This window comes from Podarcis melisellensis, assembly GCF_964234715.1.
Source record: "Podarcis melisellensis genome assembly, chromosome: 12".
Classification (NCBI taxonomy): domain Eukaryota; kingdom Metazoa; phylum Chordata; class Lepidosauria; order Squamata; family Lacertidae; genus Podarcis; species Podarcis melisellensis.
In genome coordinates this window covers 13,208,821-13,227,713 of record NC_138544.1, presented here as the reverse complement: position 1 = coordinate 13,227,713, position 18,893 = coordinate 13,208,821, and the positions used below count along the sequence as shown (strand labels likewise).

Genomic DNA, 18,893 nt, shown 5'->3' with positions numbered 1-18,893 from the left:
AGAACAGAAATTGTGCTCCGGTGGCGTAGCGGCAGGCCCCATTAGCTAAAGTGGTGCTTCAGGTTAAGAACAGACCTCCAGAACGAATTAAGTACTTAACCCGAGGTACCACTGTATGTGGTTTCACTTAAAAGCACTGTGTCTTGGAACGTAACTCCCGTGTAAATGGGGAGTTGCCTGTATCTGTAGCTATAGCCACCTATAGAACCTTGTTATATTCTTGAAGAAAAATGCAATTTACAGTGGTACCTCAGGTTACATGTGCTTCAGGTTACATACGCTTTAGGTTACAGACTCCGCTAACCCAGAAATAGTGCTTCAGGTTAAGAACTTTGCTTCAGGATGACAACAGAAATCGGGCTCCGGCGGCGTGGCGGCAGCAGGAGGCCCCATTAGCTAAAGTGGTGCTTCAGGTTAAGAACAGTTTCAGGTTAAGTACGGACCTCCGGAAGGAATTAAGTACTTAACCCGAGGTACCACTGTATCTCCATTTCAGTGCTTGCTGTTAGCTCTGCAACTGTTAAAAGACCTGATGTTGATAGAAAGTGCATTGTAAAGATAAGTTTCCATAGTAACAACATTGCTTTTTTCAGCATATGGCTGTGATATATGCAACTACCAGGGATTGTGGTTAGGACAACTCCCCCTCCCCGCCCGCAAAGTCGTGGGGGAGCAAGCAGGGAGTTGAATCCAGAGCAATCCATCCGAATTAACTAATTTCTTTTTTTACTTTTTCTGTATAATAAACTTGACCGAAATAACATAATCAAAATAGTCAAAGTTAAACCAATAGTTCAAGTCAAGGACATGAGCAGTAACCAAATTGAAGACAGCCATAATTAAACCAAAAACTGCAAGTACCTTTGCTAGTTTTCCTTCTGCAATTTCCTTATCTCTTTCCCTTAGGTCTTTAATATCTGGATACTTTGTGCCACTGTCAAGAAACCCAAGGATGAGAAATAGTTTATTTTGTTTTATTTCTTTATAAATAAGAATTCTTGCCCCCCGTTTGCAAGGTCCCAGGGCAGATCGCAACGTTACAATCAACGGCAACTTAAAACATGCAAAACAGTATATACAATTATAACAAGTAATTATCAATTACCATTTAAATATCGGGTTTTTTTAAAAAGTATTTGGAGCATGTGAAATACAAGATCTTCCAGTATCACTATTCCCCATATTGCAGATGGATTAGGTATGCTGTACCACAAAGACAAAGGAATGTAAAAAGGCCAGGAAATTGGTCGTGATCCCACGACACCATGTCTCAACTGCAGCTCCAAAACATCTGTGGAAACAGAGGAGTGTTGCCAGCTCACCTCCATTTTGGGTCCCTACAGGACCACCTTGGCTCAAGTTTCCATTTAGTCTGCATATGTAAATTGGCAAAATCTAGCAAGCTAGGACAAAATGCTTTTGCAGTTTCCTGCCAGCATTCTATATCAAGATGGGCATAGGAGTGTCTGTACATTGGCTTGGGACCTCTTGGAATCACCTCTGCTTAGTCTCCTCAATTTTCTTATTTAAATAAGGCAACGTGTATTGCTTCTTAGTTGTATATGGAGAACCCTGGGTGTTTTAAGTGTCCTTACAAGAAGTAAGCCCACATAGAACCCACACCTCCTTCTCTGTAAGTTCAGGGCAGAAAGACAAAGATAATCATATCCCCATTGTTCCCCAGGAAATTCCAGGACCCAATCCACTCTTTAGTATTGTTTTCAAAGACTGTAACTGGTCTTAGGCCTTGAAACTTGGTGTGAGATTCAAGCAAGACTCTGAGATCCAGGAGTGGCCTTGCCGGGAACAGTTCAGTCTGGCTGGCTCTTGAGCTTGGCGCCCAAACTCACACCTTTAAGCCCCTAAACTCTAGGTGATTCCTGAAGATGTCTTACCGCAATTTGACAGACTCTGAACTCCTAGCTCTAGGTGGCTTGTTCTGTACTCCTGCACCCAGTAGGTTCTATCTGTGGTTGAGAATAGTCTTTTCCCTTTTGCCCTAACAGTACGGTCCACACACTTCTGGGTTTTGGACAGGGCATAAGGAAAGGGGTCAACTTTCCAGCTTCCACCAGTTCAATCGCACCCCCTGCCCTGCAAACGCTGACGCCGCCTCCTCCTTATTGTCCCCACCAGTCCTTCTTTTTCTGGGACAGTCTTCAATGGTTAACCTGCAAATTGCCTGTGTTTTATTTTCTGAAGAAAAGCTCAAATTCTGGAAAAGCTCTCACCTTGTCTCTTTTGTTCCCTCCAGAGCACCTTAGAAGGGCACTCTGATACCTAGGCCACATTCCTATAATTATGCATGCTATGCTGCTGCATATTTTGAAACAGGTGCTGGTTTCTGAGCTAGCTCTACCAGACTGATAGCTGCCTGTCCTCTGGCAGAACAGAACCAGTGCCACAATGGGGAAAAGCCCCGAATCCAAGTGCTTGAGTGATCTGCACCCCCTCCTCTCATTTGTGCTGCAGAAAGACTTGCTCCCTGAACAGGGGAAAATAGGAATGTTGGAAGGCAAGTACCCTTGGAAAGCACAACAATAAAGTTTTAAAAGTCAATTGTAATAATGTGCAAAATACAGTAGCATTTCAAATTATTGGTTCCAATTCTGCAAAACAAAACAAATGTTCCCTTTAGTTGTTACTGAATAATTGTACACAAGCCATCCTATTATTTGGCACTGATTTGTACCTCATCTTTCTTCCTCTCTTCACTTCATCAAGCTGGCTCTGCAGATTTCTGTTGCTTTCCATTAATTCCTGCATTTCCAGACGGAGGTTTTCCAATTCACATAACTGAGCCTAAACAAGAGGACAATATGATTCCATTGATTTGAAATAAGCGTTTCATAACAGTTCCAGGTATTCTTGAAGTCCATACCAAATTTGCATGCTTCACATCAACAAAAAAAGTCACTAAACTCTCTCCAATCTCTGTTTGCCCAATGGCATGTTTGCTCTTTGCTCCTTTTAAAAATACACTCCATCAAGATTATTAAGATCATATTTTCAAAGCACTTTAAGCATGTACACTACAATAGTTCACAAATGATCAGATTCAGTTTACAAAGTGCTTGAAGCATTTACCTTTAGTCTTAGAATTTCACTATTTTTAGCATCTCTTTCTTCATTTAATTCGGATACAAGACATTCCAGGGTAATTGCAGAGGCTGTCCTATCTGCTATCTCTTGCTCATGTGTTTCAAACAATCTTGCCAGACTGTTGGGAGGAGTTCGAGGGCTCTGTCAAGGAAACACAAAACCATTTGAACAGTTAAGCAGGAAACTCTCTTAGAATATACCACAAGTTGCTTACGGGACAAATTTATGAAACCTTTATACAGGCATTGCTCAGTCAAAAAAACACAAATTCTCGCCATTTTTTGCAGCCACTTAGTCCAAAGGCTCAAATTACCATTTTATTTGATTGGCAATGAAAAAGGGCATTCACAACAGGGGCAATAATGAACAGCCTTCTACCTCTAGCACAGCTCTTTGCCTAATTATAGATCAGGACCTCTCTTTTGACAGACAAACTTGAAGGTATACATTTCATGGAAGTAACTGTAGGTAATAATAATAATAATAAAATAATAATAATAATAATAATAATAATAATAATAATAATAAAAGATTTCCTAAGAACAATCATACCTGTGGAAGGGTTGTGACTGCAGAGTCCATAAACTGGTCTATCTGGCGCACTTTAGCTTCATATTCACTTCTCCTGTTTTCCAGTTCTCCTGTCCTTTTGTCCAGCTGTAGAAAACGGCAACGGATCAAAATACCGGTATTCAAAGGTCACAAATTGTTGCCTATCTTGACTAACGTAGGCAGCAAACATGGTTCTAGGTATTTCTCCTGAGAATCTGGAATACTTCCAAATGTTTCATCCTGCTAGTTTCTAAGTCTACCATGTATTATAAAACAATACACATCTGCAAGGGTCTCTGGGAACACAGGTTAGACCTTTATACTGAGGTAGCATGAAAGCATTTCAATCTGGATAACACATCTCCAGCTGCTAATGGGTTTTATTTGTATTCTTAGAGTTGTAACATTTGAACTGATGCATATTCATAGCCTACTTACACTAGTAAGGAACCAATACCAAAAGGGACTGCATTTGGGTTTCTAGCCATAGCTGGTGCAAGCTGCAATGATGGGCTATGGTTGCAATGGCAGAAGAAATTAAAGGGGGCGTGTGAGAGGAGAAACCCCATATTGCAAAGCTGCTCCTGCAGTTACTGGACCCCATGGTGCAAGAAGCACCATAGGTGGGGTTCTGGGGGAAATGACGTTGGCAATCTCACCCACCTCTGGTGGACTGGCACAGAAAAAATAGTCAGTCTGGTGCTTGCCATGATCTTAAAAAAAAAAAAAAAGGGGGGGGGAGACCTTAGGCTGGGAGCTACCATTTCAAAACTACCAACAGAGTTGGCCTATGATTTGGTGGCTGTTTTGAGGACACCACACAATCGTAAAAATAATGGCAATCCATGAAATCCTGAAGTGGGAGCTCAGTCTTGGCAGGAACTAGTAGAAGACTTTAGTAGAAAGGATTTAAGGAAATTTAAGGATTTAAGGAGTTATGTATAAACATGGTTTAAATTTTGAAATTTTAAGGTTTTTTTTAGGTAAGATAAGGTTAAAGAAACTAAGGCAAATTGAATAACAGAATATAGTAAAATATGGAAAGGATATGTTGAATTAATAAATAAGATAGACTGTCAAGATAAATTATTTAAACTAAAACTGAGAAATATGGGAAGAATTTGCTGGAATAATGAATTAAATTAGAATTTTGTATTAGAATACAAAAAGGGAGGTGTGAGGAGGTCCAAGAAATAAGCAAATGAAAAGATGCAATTTGAGATTTGTATTTTTCTCTTTTTCTTTTTCTCTTTTTCTTTTACTTTTTTTGTATTTTACTTTTTTCCCTTTTTTATATTTGTGTACTCATGAAATTTTGAATAAATATCATTTTTTTTAAAAAGTGCCACTGTGCCCATATTAGTGACCCCAGTCAGTCCTAAGTCATAGTTGAGCATTATGTCTAAACATAGACGTTCTTATAACAGCACAAAAGGTCTGGGCTAGGATAGGTCGGGCCAGGTCAATAAGCTTGTTGTTCCTCTTCCACCATTTGTCAGAGGTGGTAAGGTTCATATTTACCTGTTCCTGAAGTTCTTGGATCAAGGCTTCTTTCCTAATTAGGTCTTCTTGTGCAGACTGAAGAAGCGCCACATGTTTTTTAGAAGCTTCTGTTAAACTGCTCAGCTGCTCAGTAGTATGTTGTAGTTCTTCACAAATAATCTCTTTCTATGTAAAGCAAAGAGCAGCAGGAGCAAACAAATAGCCTAGTGATTATATGGCCCATGGTATAAAGAACATGGTAATATACATAGCCTTCACTGCCCCTCTATTTTTCCTCAGCTGCCCTTTAAAAATAAATGCAATGGTTTCCATAACTGCAGTCCATTATACAGAATTATAAACACAAAACTAGGTTGATAAGCGGTACCTTGGTTCTCGAACATAATCCGTTCCGGGAGTCTGGTTGACTCCCGGCACCGTTTGAAAACCAAGGTGCGACTTCCGACTGGCTGCAGGAGCTTCCTGCACTCAAGCGAAAGCTGCATCGGATGTTTGGCTTCCGAAAAACATTCGCAAACTGGAACACTTACTTCCGGGTTTGCAGTGTTTGGGAGTTGATTTGTTCGGCAATTAAACTATTCGGGAACCAAGATACGACTGTATATTGTATTGGACTTCTAGGAAAAGTTATCTTATTCTAAAGTAGATATGTGCAGTACATCACTATCTTATTTCTTCCCCATCCCGGGACTATTTTTAACGACACAACTCAAATATAGTTTAAATTGAGGCAGCAGCCAGAAAAAATGTGCAAAATGAAACCCTTAACCTGCCATGGAGTTATGAATCTAAACTGCAGATTTATTTATGTGGTGGTGAGAGCACTGATACTTCTGAGTCAGTTTGGGAAAGAAGAAAAGGATGTACAAACAGATACGTTTATTTTTTAAAAAAGCTACTCCTTGTGAGAGGGTGACAAAGTCACCCAGAATCTGCACAGAAAGCTAGACAGGGGGAAAAGGAAGGGGTTATCTGCCCACATGGTGAGGTAAGGGTGTGTGATTTGTGTATTCATAAGGGAGGGGCAATTAATCCAAGGATCCACTGCAGGAACATAAATCTAAACATCATCACTTTCAATGTGGCAACTCTGGTAAAGGTAAAGGGACCCCTGACCGTTAGGTCCAGTCGTGGACGACTCCGGGGTTGCGGCACTCATCTCGCTTTATTGGCCGAGGGAGCCGGCGTACAGCTTCCGGGTCATGTGGCCAGCATGACTAAGCCGCTTCTGGAAAAGCAGAGCAGCGCACAGAAACACCGTTTACCTTCCTGCTGGAGCGGTATCTATTTATCTACTTGCACTTTGACGTGCTTGTGAACTGCTAGGTGGGCAGGAGCAGGGACCGAGCAACAGGAGCTCACCCCGTCGCAGGGATTTGAACCGCCGACCTTCTGATTGGCAAGGCCTAGGCTCTGTGGTTTAACCCACAACTCTGAGTGTAACTTAATTAGAAAAAGCCTCCTGTGTGGTTTAAACAGTTCTGTTTCCATGCTGAATGTTAAAAGCACATGCTCTCCTCCATGGGGCACAGTGAATACATGCAACAGAACCTTCCTTGCAGTTAAATTGTCAGATAAAAAATTTAAAATATCTGAAGCTAGCTGCTGTCATGACAAAAAAAAAAAAGGTACAGAGAGCTAGAGCTCTTTGAAAGCCCCGTTGCTTCATAGCGGGCAGGACCAGAACTGTGGGAGTCTTCTCCCCTTGAAAAGCACCAAGCATGAAGTTATCTCACAAAGGCAAATGCGTGGAGAAATTTCAACACTGGAAGAAAAACCATTCTATGCTAAGGGCCCAGATTCTGCCCTTAAAGCAAGAACAGCCACAGTATATAAAGAGGAGGGCATGTTAATGTTGAATGGTCACTTTAAAATGTGAAGGTTCATTATTGCTTTACAAGTTGTGTATGTGTTTAAGGGCCAGTGCCAGGGCAAATAACGAGACCCAGTCTTACAGCTGTGAAACATAGCAGGTGGTGCTGAGTTGTGTTAATCAAGCTGTGTCAGCAATTGGGTATAATATATAAGGAGCAGCACCTAGTTCTCCCATTACCCTGGGGGTGGGTTGGTGGTTGGGTCTGGTTTGTTGTTGATGTATTTACTGCATAAGAAGTTTTTGTTTTTGTTATTAAAACCTTGTTTAAGTTATTTTTTAGTCCCTTTTTAATGCATGGTCTCCCCAGCAAGCTCTCTGCAGCGCTACTAAACTGCAAATAGTCAACAGTTAAGGTAGATAAAGCAATTTTTTTTTATTGCAGGGCAAAGTAGAAATACCATAGCCAAGTTCGCAGCATGAGGACTGTAGAAGAGCTTGGTATTTTGTGGAACTTCTCCAAGGTACTGGAATGCAGCCTAAAAGGTAAAGGTAAAGGGACCCCTGACCATTAGGTTCAGTCATGCCGACTCTAGGATTGCGACGCTCATCTCACTTTATTAGCTGAGGGAGCCAGTGTACAGCTTCGGGGTCATGTGACCAGCATGACTAAGCCGCTACAGGCGAACCAGAGCAGCGCACGGAAACACCGTTTACCTTCCCGCCGGAGCGGTACCTATTGATCTACTTGCACTTTGACGTGCTTGTGAACTGCTAGGTTGGCAAGAGCATGGACCGAGCAACGAGAGCTCACCCCGTCATGGGGATTCGAACTGCTGACCTTCTGATCAGCAAGTCCTAGGCTCTGTGGTTTAACCCACAGCCCCACCTGCGTCCCAATGTAATGTCTCTAAATGTCTCTTCACTGGTTTCCAACCACCACCACTGACGAAACCATTATTCCACACGGCAAGGATTCAAAATTTGATTGTTTAACACAGGGGTAGTCAACTTTTTATATATATGCATCTTTCTTGATGGTAAAATTTCCTTACCGCCCACCAGTGCTCAATGGAAGTTGGATTCAGCTTGTACCGTAGAACCTGTGATTGCTCACCTAGAATCCTGAAACACCCACAAGTGGGTGGTAGGGACCAGGTTGACAACCCCTGGTTTAAAGGGTGGCAGTTGAGATTTGATCAACAGCACTCGCATCAGGAAATAGTATGTTTATTCCCAATTCTTGCTAAACGATTGTACAAATATATCATACATGCTATAGGCAGCTTTAAACAGGGATACAATCTGAAATAGCACCATAAACAAAGACTTTACCTCAATTCTGTCAGCAGCTTGTGCTCTCTCCAAGGCCTCTCTCAACTCCTCAATTTGCTTCTCCTGATCTTCTATAACTCCTCTGCTTTCCTCTTTTGCAGCCAAAGCAGAATTATATTTACACTAAGAAAGCAGGAATGTAGATATGTCAGGAAAACAACGTATATTAGATCTATATTTATTTCTACAGGTCAGTAAAGATAATTGCTGACTACATCCATTCTGATACACATCACAAAGTCCACCAATTCTTCATAATTGGTATAAAGCAGGTGAATAAATGAGCAAATTGAGTTAATTTGGATATGCAGAGGGTATTAAAAATAAATTTAAGGAACCGCAGAAAGAGGGGGAAGGAAGTCAAGTTTTGAAATGTTAAAATGATTGTAGTGAAATGTATAAACTTGAAAAGTATAAATAAAATTTGGAAAACTGGAAAAAACCCCACAATTCTTCATAATTAGAAGACTAAGAGGGAATAAAAAAATCGAGTGACTCAAAAAATACCACAAAATAATTAACCCAAGAGGATGACCATCTAACAATATTAGTTATATACTCGGTTAAAGACCATCAGCTAGAATATCCTATTAACTGTTAACGGTTTCTCCATGTTCTGTCACTAGACTTATTTTTCTGACTTTTGGAACATCTAGGTTACTGCTCTAGCATGTACATTTCAAAGCTGTTTTTCTAGTCTATGGAGGTGATACACAAAGTTCAGTTTTCAGCCCAGCCAAAGAAACCAGAAGCACTCGGCACAACCTGCTGTTGATCTGTTACTCCTTTTTGACACATCACCTTATGGGAATGAATGGAACATACTTTTATGTCCTCCAGCTCACTTGTAAGCCCTTCTATGCACTCTGTCTTCCGGCTAATGGATATCCTCATGTCCTGGATCTGGTTCATCAGGTCTGACACAACTTCCTACAACAAAAAGAACAACATTGTATTGATCTTGATTTGTTAAGGCATATAATTCCATATAGCAACTATGTCACAAGGTATTATTGTGTTTTTAATATTCTGTTGGAAGCCGCCCAGAGTGGCTGGGGACACCTGGCCAGATGGGCGGGGTATAAGTAATATATTATTATTATTATTAGTAGTAGTAGTAGTAGTAGTAGTAGTTTGTTTTTAATCTCCTTGGGCCTGCATCAGGATGGTGTTTGTAAATGGCTCTCTCATACACCCACAAATGTATCAACACTTTAACCAAAACTTTACCTTTAAAAAGTGTCAAGTTTGTGAGAAAACATTTCTATCTCTCCTTAGGTTCCACACATCTAAATAAATTAAGTAAATGAAAGTTTTTTTAACTGGGATTGCAAAACTTTGATTTACTGTATACACAATGCCTGCTACAGAAGGGAAACCTTTTCTTTCCTGAAGAACAAATAACCCAAGCAACAATATCAACTCTCTCTCTCTTGCTCACACACACACACTTAGGATATTTTGTGCACAAGTTGTATCCATACCTTATCAGCAGCATTTGTTTTCTGCAGAGAAACAATAACTTCCTCAGAAGCAGTTAGATTTTGCTCCAAATTCTGCAACTTTATTTCCTAGAGAAAAAAAATGGCTTCAAATTAACTCTCCTTGGATTTGCAAATATAGCAGTCAACTACTTTTATCAAAAAACTAATTTTAAAATGCTCCATTTGTAAGCACACACGGCTGTACCTGCTGCTCACATCTTGACACCATTTCGGAATATTGCTTCTCTAACTCCACGATTTCACTAATTTTCAGGTGTTCCCTAGCAGAGAATAAATGCAATCACTTATAAGAGACAGAAGAAAAGGCACTAACCCAAGTAAACTTTGTCTTGCGCTAATTTTAATTTAGTTATGCTCTACAGTATGAAAATGGCACTGCAATTGTTGTCAGAAGAAAGCTCTTCCCCAAACTTACTGGAATTGCTGTTAGCTATCACTTACTACTTCTTGTGGCAAATCTTCCACAAAGAAATGCCATTTAATAATGAGAACAATCACATTTATATTTCTAGTATAGCTGCAATGTTTAATAGCAAGTGCAAACAAACAAAACTTTGGTTGATTTAATTTTCAACTATTTTGATTCAGGTTCATTATTAGGGAACTAAAAATAAATAAAGATAACCTGTTCCTTCTAACTATATAGAGTAGCTTTAATTGTTTTTAAAAACGTAAACTCCTTTAATATCTCAGGACAGCACTTATAGACAATGCTTAATAATACGTACATTGAAATTTGATCAAGTAGTTAGCTTTTTAAACAATCAAACCTTTCACTTCTATCATTTTTATAATTCACTAATAAAATATCAAGCAGTTCAATGCCACCAATTATAACCAGAGTACAGTCATACCTTGGTTTTTGAACAGCTTAGTTCTCAAATGTTTTGGCTCCCGAACGCTGCAAACCCAGAAGTGAGTGTTCCGGTTTGCAAACTATTTTTGGAAACCGAACATCTGACAGGGCTTCTGCAGCTTTTGATTGGCTGCAGAAGCCGCGCTTTGGTTTTCGAAAGTTTTGGAAGTCAAACAGACTTCTCTGCACATCCCAAATGCTGTCTATTCCCCAAAGAAAACCCACCATTAGAATTATATCACAAGTCTCAGTTCTGTGGAAGGAACCCATTCAAATTCAGGAGATACGCTGTGCATAGCGGAGAAACGCATTCAGCTGACCAGCAGGTCAGATTGATATGCACTTGTGATACTGTTTCTCGATTTAGAAGGGTTTTAATGCTGCTCTGTCCTGCTTCATCTGAAGGTATTTTAAAAAATACAGCAGACCTGCAACTTATGCTCATTTTACTTAAACAATCGCAACTGTATGCAGGTGAGGGGTAAAGAAATAAATGGAGAGGGGGGCAAACCCAGTTCCCTGCTCTCCATTTATTTATTTCTCATCACCTAAGCACCCAGAAGGTTTTTCTGCTGCGGGAAGAGCTTCCCCAGATCTCTCCAGAGCCCTTTACCTTGTAGGGGGGCAGTTTTGGGGGTTCCTGACGTTTCGTGATTTTGCCTTTGCGTGTAGACCCCTAGAACTGAACCACTGCGTAAGCAGGTGGGCTCACTCTGTTGCTTTTGAAACACTGTCTCATTTTGCTGTCCAGCATCTTAAAAGAGTTAACCCACAATAGGGTGTCCACTACTCTACACCATCTTGGGAAGGGTGGGATAAGACTAAAAACAGTGGGCATTTCGGAATTGGAAAAGTAGAACAACTAATGTACCGGGCATATTTCAATTACTTCCTCCACAAAAAATGGATTTATATATTTCAATGCACAGATACTAATCAAAAATGTTAAAAGGATGGAACCACCAACCCAAAATTGAACTCCGTGATTTCATATAGTTAAGACTTACTTGGAATTATGCTCTTTATCTTCTTGTAGTTGCATTGTTAATTTTTGATTATGTTCTTTTTCACTTTCTAACAGGCCCAATGCATTCTAAAAGATAATAGATGTACAAACATTTGGCAAATGGTTGCAGTATTTTCAGTTCTTTAACGTTCCTAAGTACTTCAGTAAATATATAATATTATTAACCTTAGGAAAGCCTCATTAATGAGACAGCAGCGCAAGGCTACTAAAGTGACCCAGTCCCGGCGTGTGCTCCCTCATTTTGCCAGTAATTGCAAGGACATTTAAAGAGTTTATTTGTTGATAAAAACCCTGAGCATTTCATAAGGATCCAAATCGCTGCTGAGATACAGCCCCTGAACCCTAACACAGGGTGAACACAGAGCTTCCAAAAGCTTTAGACAGGAAGTCAGTGAAGGAAATTTGTTTTGAAGGCCAAGCTTTTAGAATAAGTGAGTTTTTGCAGAAATACATAGGCTCATCTTCAGTTCCACCAAAGAATTAACTGCCTGTGACAGTAGTAGCTGTTTTAACGTTAGAAAGATGGTATTCCTTAGAAGCAGGTAGACAAGTAAAGGTAAAGGGACCCCTGACCATTAGGTCCAGTCGTGGCCGACTCTGGGGTTGCAGCGCTCATCTTGCTTTATTGGCCGAGGGAGCCGGCGTACAGGTTCTGGGTCATGTGGCCAGCATGACTAAGCCGCTTCTGGCAAACCAGAGCAGCGCACAGAAATGCCATTTACCTTCCTGCCGGAGCGGTACCTATTTGTCCACTTGTGCTTTCAAACTGCTAGGTGGGCAGGAGCAGGGACCGAGCAATGGGAGCTCACCCATCGCAGGGATTCAAACCGCCAACCTTCTGATCGGCAAGCCCTAGGCTCTGTGGTTTAACCCACAGCGCCACCTGCGTCCTGATAGACAAGTAGAAGCCTGGAAATGCATGGCTCCCCCTCCTCGTCTTCACCTGTCTAATGCACGTTGCATAAATGTTTACACTTATAAATGTTTACTGTGTCCAATCCAATCTTGCAGTAGGTGGAGGGATTGGGGCAAATTGATAGTTTGCTCCTTTCCCACTGCCACGAATCTTTTAATTATGCTGATCTACACAATGTACAGTTAAAGGTGAAATCTTTTTCGCATTCATTACTTACCCAAAGCTCAGTTTTCAGTGCTTCAGTTTCTTGCTTGCTATCAGTGAGCTGCTGCGTTAGCTGGTCAGTCTCAAATTTCAGTATTTCCTGCAGGTTGTCATAGTCATCTTGCAGGCTTGTCTTTCTTTCAAGTATGTTTTCGTATTCGAGCCTTCGGTGAAAGAATATTACGTTACTCATAAGGCCTCTGGTTTTGTCTTGCACCTTTCGAGTTTCAAAACAAAGTTAGTACATTACCTCAGGGATTAGCGTGGGGCCAAAAGACAGCCGGAGGGGAAAGAAATGGAGAGAGCAAGAGGGCAAAGCAAGTAGACCTAGGCACACTGGTGAAGTCACATCATACAGATATATTTTATATCTTTCATGTACTAGAAATCCTTTCGATACATCTATAGGCCAGAAAAAGACTAACAACACTTCCAGAATGCAGCTAATTAAGACTAAACTGGCTGTTGGTATCCTTTTTTTTTTTACACAATACCGTGGTACCTCAGTTTTCAAACATAATCCATTCCAGAAGACCATTTGACTGCCAAAAGGTTTGAAAACCGAGGCGCAAAGGGCAGTCTGCCAATTCAATAGAGGAAATTGTGAAAAACACAGATACACACAGGGGAAGCCGTTCAACTTCTGAAGGGCCTTCGAAAACGGTAGCATTTACTTCCGGATTTTTGGCATTTGAAAATTGAAACGTTCGGCAACAGACGTCCGAAAACCGAGGTACCACTATAGACCAAAAGGATGCCTTTCTATATGATGCAGTCTAAAATCAGTGGTTTTCAATGTCCTTCCAGGAACTCTTTCTACCTCAACACATACTGATTTCCAGATTCTGGGCCATTTTGTGAGAGGTACCTTGTCAAACAAGGCAGGTCCCTCACAATTGCCTCATGTGAATTGAGGACATGCCCTAAAGCACAGCCAGCACTCTCCTGTAGCTGTGCATTGTAAGAGAAGATTACTAGTAGCAGACAACTTAACTTTCAGGGAAGTTTTTCTGCCCCTACAGATCTTCTCACTGACAAGCCCCTGACAAGTTGCCGAAGGACCCCTAGGTGTCCTAGAACACATCTTGAAAAATCAGATGAAGACTGTCATCTTAGCTTATTTTCTGATAAAGGAATAGTTTCTTGTGACTATAAGCCCAATTGTTGAAATAAATTACTGTGTAGACACTCCGTAAGGTTCATTTTATTTTAGCAATCTTCTTCTAATTTGAGCCTGTGGAACGTGAAGTTAGCATTTTAATTCCCCCACAAACCAAAAGGAATAGCACATAACCAAATCTTTCTCTTGAAAATATTACACAGCTGGTACTTCAGTGTAGGAGCAGCAATTCATGTGAATATCATGGCATACGTAAATGGTTCAGCAGTCACCACACGTGGCAGCTGACACAGAGACATTTGTGCACATTTTCTCTTACTCAGAGGTGCTATTCATATGGAAATATATCAAGTTTGAAATAGCCCTTATTCCCATGTATTGAAGAAGCTTTTCTTAAAATAATGACATACCTTACGTTATCAAGTTGCAGTTGTACATTCATATGTCTGCTAGAGAGTTCACCCATTTCTTTTTCTTGAGTTCTTCTGAAACGGTCATATTCCATTTTTACAACAGACAGATCCTTGTCTGCAGATTGCAGGACTATTCGTAAGTCACGAACCTCAGTGTTTAACACTGTTTGGAAAAAACAAACAAAATCCTTGTAAAATACACTTGTAAAAAATTCCATTAATAGATACCAATATTCACCTGATGTAATACCAAATATTCCAGTCTTCCCTGAAAGCTAAAGAAATATGCGAAAGTTCCAACTAAAGCCATTCTTGCCATCTTTCAGCAGAAAAATGCTCAGTAAGTAGTAAAGTCAAATTATAAACTTGGGGAAGGTAGGAAAGGCAAAACCCTACGAAGATCACAAAGCACTTCAGTAAGTAAAGAATTCAAGGAATGATGCCAAACCCTTTTTCATGTCCAGTTATATTGACTTGGGATTAAGCTGTGCTTTTTAGCATATACTTCAGAAAGCATGTAGTGCCATAAAAATGGTTTTATCATACTAGCTGAGTCACATTCATTATGCAAGCAGAGATTCGTTCCTCCACTATTAGCAGTGTTTAGAGAAGCAACCAATCTTCAAGAACCCAATATTTCATTCCACATGTGGTTGTTTCTATTCTATGTGATATTCTAGAGAAAATGTCACGCTTTGAGAGAAAGAAGTGCCTATGTCCTCTTTTCAGATTTTTCTGATTAATGGAGTGCCTCAGATTCTGTGTATAGCAGATTTCAGAGCTTTAGCAAATGCACTAATATTTCTGAGTGAAGCCCAATAACTCTCATTAATTTAAATTCTTTTCTGTCTTTCTACCCAGAAATCAGCATGGCAGCTTCCAACAAATGCATACACATACATGGAGGCAACATCTATCTCTCTACCATTTAGGGGAACATATTTTCCTCCCTCCACCCAATTCTATTGGCTGTGCCCACTGACTCCCATTCCATTGCAATTTTCAGACTAAAGACAACTAAATGATCCGCTATGGGGTTACCTACAAAGAACAGTGACCTATAGATTGAATTGAAAATTTGAATTAATTTTGAAAAGATGGAGGTAGTGGACCCATCTACCCCATTCTCAGCAAAAGGCAATTTTCAGCCATACATTTTGGTCACACGGAAGTAGTGAAAACAGTGCACAAATTGGGACTGTTTGTGCTGCACTAGAAAAAAAAATACATCTTTGGTAAAAAATCACGCAGAATTCTATTGTTACCCAAACTTACTGTCCGCCTTGCTCTGAGTGTCTTGGTATTGTTTCTCAAGATAGTCTAGCTTTTCAAGAAGCCCTTGCTTTTCAGTCTGCCAACTGCTTCTTTCCGAGGCAAAGAGCTTCAGTTGGAAAAAGAAGAAGTCAAATAATGAGTGTTTGAGTATGAGAATGCATATGTACATGAATGCATAGGATGTACAAGTTACAAAGGAACATTGCCCGGCCCTGTTGTTCTGATTGGATGGTTAAGTCTTGGATCCTGTTAAGTCTTAAAATGGTACAAGCAGCCATGGACACTTCAAGAAAAATCTTTGCATGCAGTTAAAGTAAATAATGAAGTATTACGTCAGATAGTAACAATAATTAAGCTAAGCTTTCTACTTCCTCCTACAAGAGTCCTTGCACTAGTTCTTTACCTCTTGCACTTGTGAAGAATGGTGCTCCAATTTATTAATATGCTGCTGGAGTTTTACAGTTTTACTTTCTTCGGCATCTAGTTTGATCTGAAGAGTGCTTAATTCTTCCTGCAACAGGACATATAGGGAAAATTAAGCAAATTTATAATCGTACTAGCAACTGCATTGCCGCTGCTAAATATTTTCTTCTAATGCATTTATATATTCCTGCACAAACTTATGGGGTACGTAAATACATTGTAAATCTACAGGAAGAGTTCTAAAGCCCTAGCTTTACTGCATTGTAAATGCAGCCAGAACCCAAATCTCCAAATACAGCTAAATGGCTAAAGAGGAAAGTTTCCATAGAAAGATGAACAGCGTCAGATAGCTCTCTCATTTGAACAGCCTTTGCATGCCTTTTCTTAAAGCACTCAAGTAAAATCTGAGCATAAGTAGTCCCTGCTGGATCAGACCAAAGGTCTATCTAGTCCAGCAACCCGCTCTCAGTGGCCAGCCATTGTCTCCTTCATTATAAATTTTCAGGAAGAAGTTTAAAAAAATACTGTTTACCCAGGCATTAGATGGCTCAAAGGCTCCTGGATACATTGAAATTATTAGCTTAGATGCTTAAAATATTTTAAAATTTATTTTTAATGGTATTGTTTTACTATGTACGTGTTTGCTACTCCAAGCTTCTTTGAGAGGAAGAGTAGCAATTTAATAAATAAAATGAAGTTATCCAAGTTGGTGGACATTGCCACCTCTTGCAGGAGCAAATTCTATAGTTTAACGATGTCTGGTGCGGAGAATCTTTTTCTTCTTTTCTCCTGAATCTTCCAACATTGTTTTATTAGATGACCCTGGGTTTTACTATTATGAGGGAGGAAAACTGTTTCCTCTCTACACCACGCCCAATCTTATGCACCTCTCATGTCTCTCCCTTACACACCTTTGTTCTAAAACACCAAAATATTGTAAACTTTCCTCACAGGAGTCGCTTCAAGCCCTCGATCGTTTTGATTGCCTTTTTCTGAACCTTTTCCAGTTCTTTTTGAGTGGAAGCAAGTAGAACTATACGCAGTATTCCAAGTGCAATCTCACCACAGGTTTGTAGATCTGCCTGAGACTGTTGACTTAACTCTGCCCATTCCTACCTCCTAGTTCACAGCATCTTGATGAAACAATTTTAGAAATCTGCATTTTGCATCCTGAAACTTCACCTGTGCCACTCTCAGCTCTTCTGCAACAGCCTCATAGGCTTGTTCATTCATCTCAGGAGGCATGGGCTCATTAAAAATATAATCGTTATCGCCTGAGCTTTGAATATCAACAGACTCCGGGCTCAAGGTTTCAGGGGTAAATCGTGCCACCAGTCGAGATCTTAGCTGATAAGCCTTTGTTGGGGTAGCGATATTCTGTAATAGAAATGATTTTTTTAAAAACACACACACAAAACACATTTCAATAATAATAATAATAATAATAATAATAATAATAATAAATTTACATAGGTAGAAATACAAGAATAACATGGAAGTGAATTTAGAGGATTTGCGTCATATGGTAAGTAAAGTTAAGGAACTTCATGAGATGAAATTTTTCCTGCCCTCCCTCCTCTTGCAGCCACTTATTCCTGCCCCCTGCTTCTCTGGTGAGTTAGGAAGCCCTCCTGAACAGTGTAGGATGGAGCATATGAGGTTGTTGAGGGAGGGGGAAATCACCCCAAATTGTATGTAAATAAAACAAGTGCAAGCACTCTCAGTTTGTTTGAATCTCTCCTTAGCTCTTTTGTAGTGTTCAGACATCTGAATTCCAGGTTCCTTTCCTTATTTTTCTCAAACAGCATTCATCTATGAAACAGTGCATCCCTATTATAAAACATGGATTTTTTCATACCTGCACTCCCTAAATGAGAATTTTCTTTTTGCACAAAGCTCATTAACATTCCTGATATTTTAAACAGCTAAATTAGCTTTCCTTGTCATAGCCTCATACCTTTAAAGTTTCTCTGTGTATTTTATTAAGATGGGAGACTTCCTGGCGTTTACATGCCTTAGTTGCCTCTAAAATTTTCTCAAGATGCTGGTTTGCCTTCTGCAGAGACAGAAGTTCCGACTCAAGCTCTATCTGTTTTTTCCTGTTAAAGAAACAAATGCACCATAAAATCAAACATGGTTATCTTATTAAAATGGCTCTCATTAAGAAAAAAAAATCTCAAAAAAGAAAAAACACAGCAAGATTCAAGATGGTGTCTTCTGCTTAGACAGGAGACATCCCCAAAAAACTCCTCCCATGCATTTGTTAGATACAAGGCTTGTTGATGCTTTTAACTTCTGTCTTAACTTTTAGAAATTCTGGTTGGAACCAGAATTTTGCCCTTGATAAACAGCTGCTTATATTTTCAGGGAAGGGTATTTCGTGGAAGAATGTTAGGACACAGATTCAACTCACTTTGTTAGCTCTTTAAATTCTTCATGTTCCTGTTTGGAACTTGCCAGTTCACTCTGGGTAGTGAGGAGGCGTTCCTTCAGCTTTTCACTAGAGCTGCTGTCTGTTGACGAGGCAGTAGAACACGTCTGCTGACCTGTTTGGGATTTAAAAGTTAATGCTTTCTTAGATGTGCGAAAGTGAACACCTTCACCTGTCCGTGCAGCATATTAAAGCTGCAATGATTTTTATTTTTTTAATGTTTAAACCTGCATAAGATCAAAGATAGTACTCCTTACAGAATGTATTGGATTTTGTTTCTGAATGCATATTGAACAATTGCCACGTGTTTGTTACATCTATAGCTTTGCTGTCCTGCGCCATTGGCTAATTAAGTAAAAAAGGTACTAAGCGTGTGCTTTCACTTTGATACGATAGCCTTGGGCCTAGTTCTCAGAAA

General features: G+C 40.0%; 1 protein-coding gene across 1 annotated transcript in view; it reads right to left on the bottom strand.

Annotated features, from left to right (window-relative positions):
• The window catches only part of KIF15 (kinesin family member 15), a 47,780-nt gene that overhangs the window by 6,188 nt on the left and 22,699 nt on the right, over window positions 1–18,893 (bottom strand). Inside the window, exons 15-31 of the mRNA XM_081882911.1 lie at window positions 18,458–18,590; window positions 18,002–18,143; window positions 17,227–17,421; window positions 16,025–16,132; window positions 15,622–15,727; window positions 14,344–14,509; window positions 12,827–12,977; window positions 11,674–11,759; window positions 9,995–10,070; window positions 9,790–9,876; window positions 9,131–9,235; window positions 8,306–8,428; window positions 5,176–5,322; window positions 3,655–3,759; window positions 3,088–3,243; window positions 2,693–2,802; window positions 862–934 (exon numbers count right to left, since the gene is read on the bottom strand). Coding sequence (XP_081739037.1) covers window positions 862–934; window positions 2,693–2,802; window positions 3,088–3,243; window positions 3,655–3,759; window positions 5,176–5,322; window positions 8,306–8,428; window positions 9,131–9,235; window positions 9,790–9,876; window positions 9,995–10,070; window positions 11,674–11,759; window positions 12,827–12,977; window positions 14,344–14,509; window positions 15,622–15,727; window positions 16,025–16,132; window positions 17,227–17,421; window positions 18,002–18,143; window positions 18,458–18,590 — 2,069 coding nt within the window. The remainder of the gene's footprint in view (window positions 1–861; window positions 935–2,692; window positions 2,803–3,087; window positions 3,244–3,654; window positions 3,760–5,175; window positions 5,323–8,305; window positions 8,429–9,130; window positions 9,236–9,789; window positions 9,877–9,994; window positions 10,071–11,673; window positions 11,760–12,826; window positions 12,978–14,343; window positions 14,510–15,621; window positions 15,728–16,024; window positions 16,133–17,226; window positions 17,422–18,001; window positions 18,144–18,457; window positions 18,591–18,893) is intronic.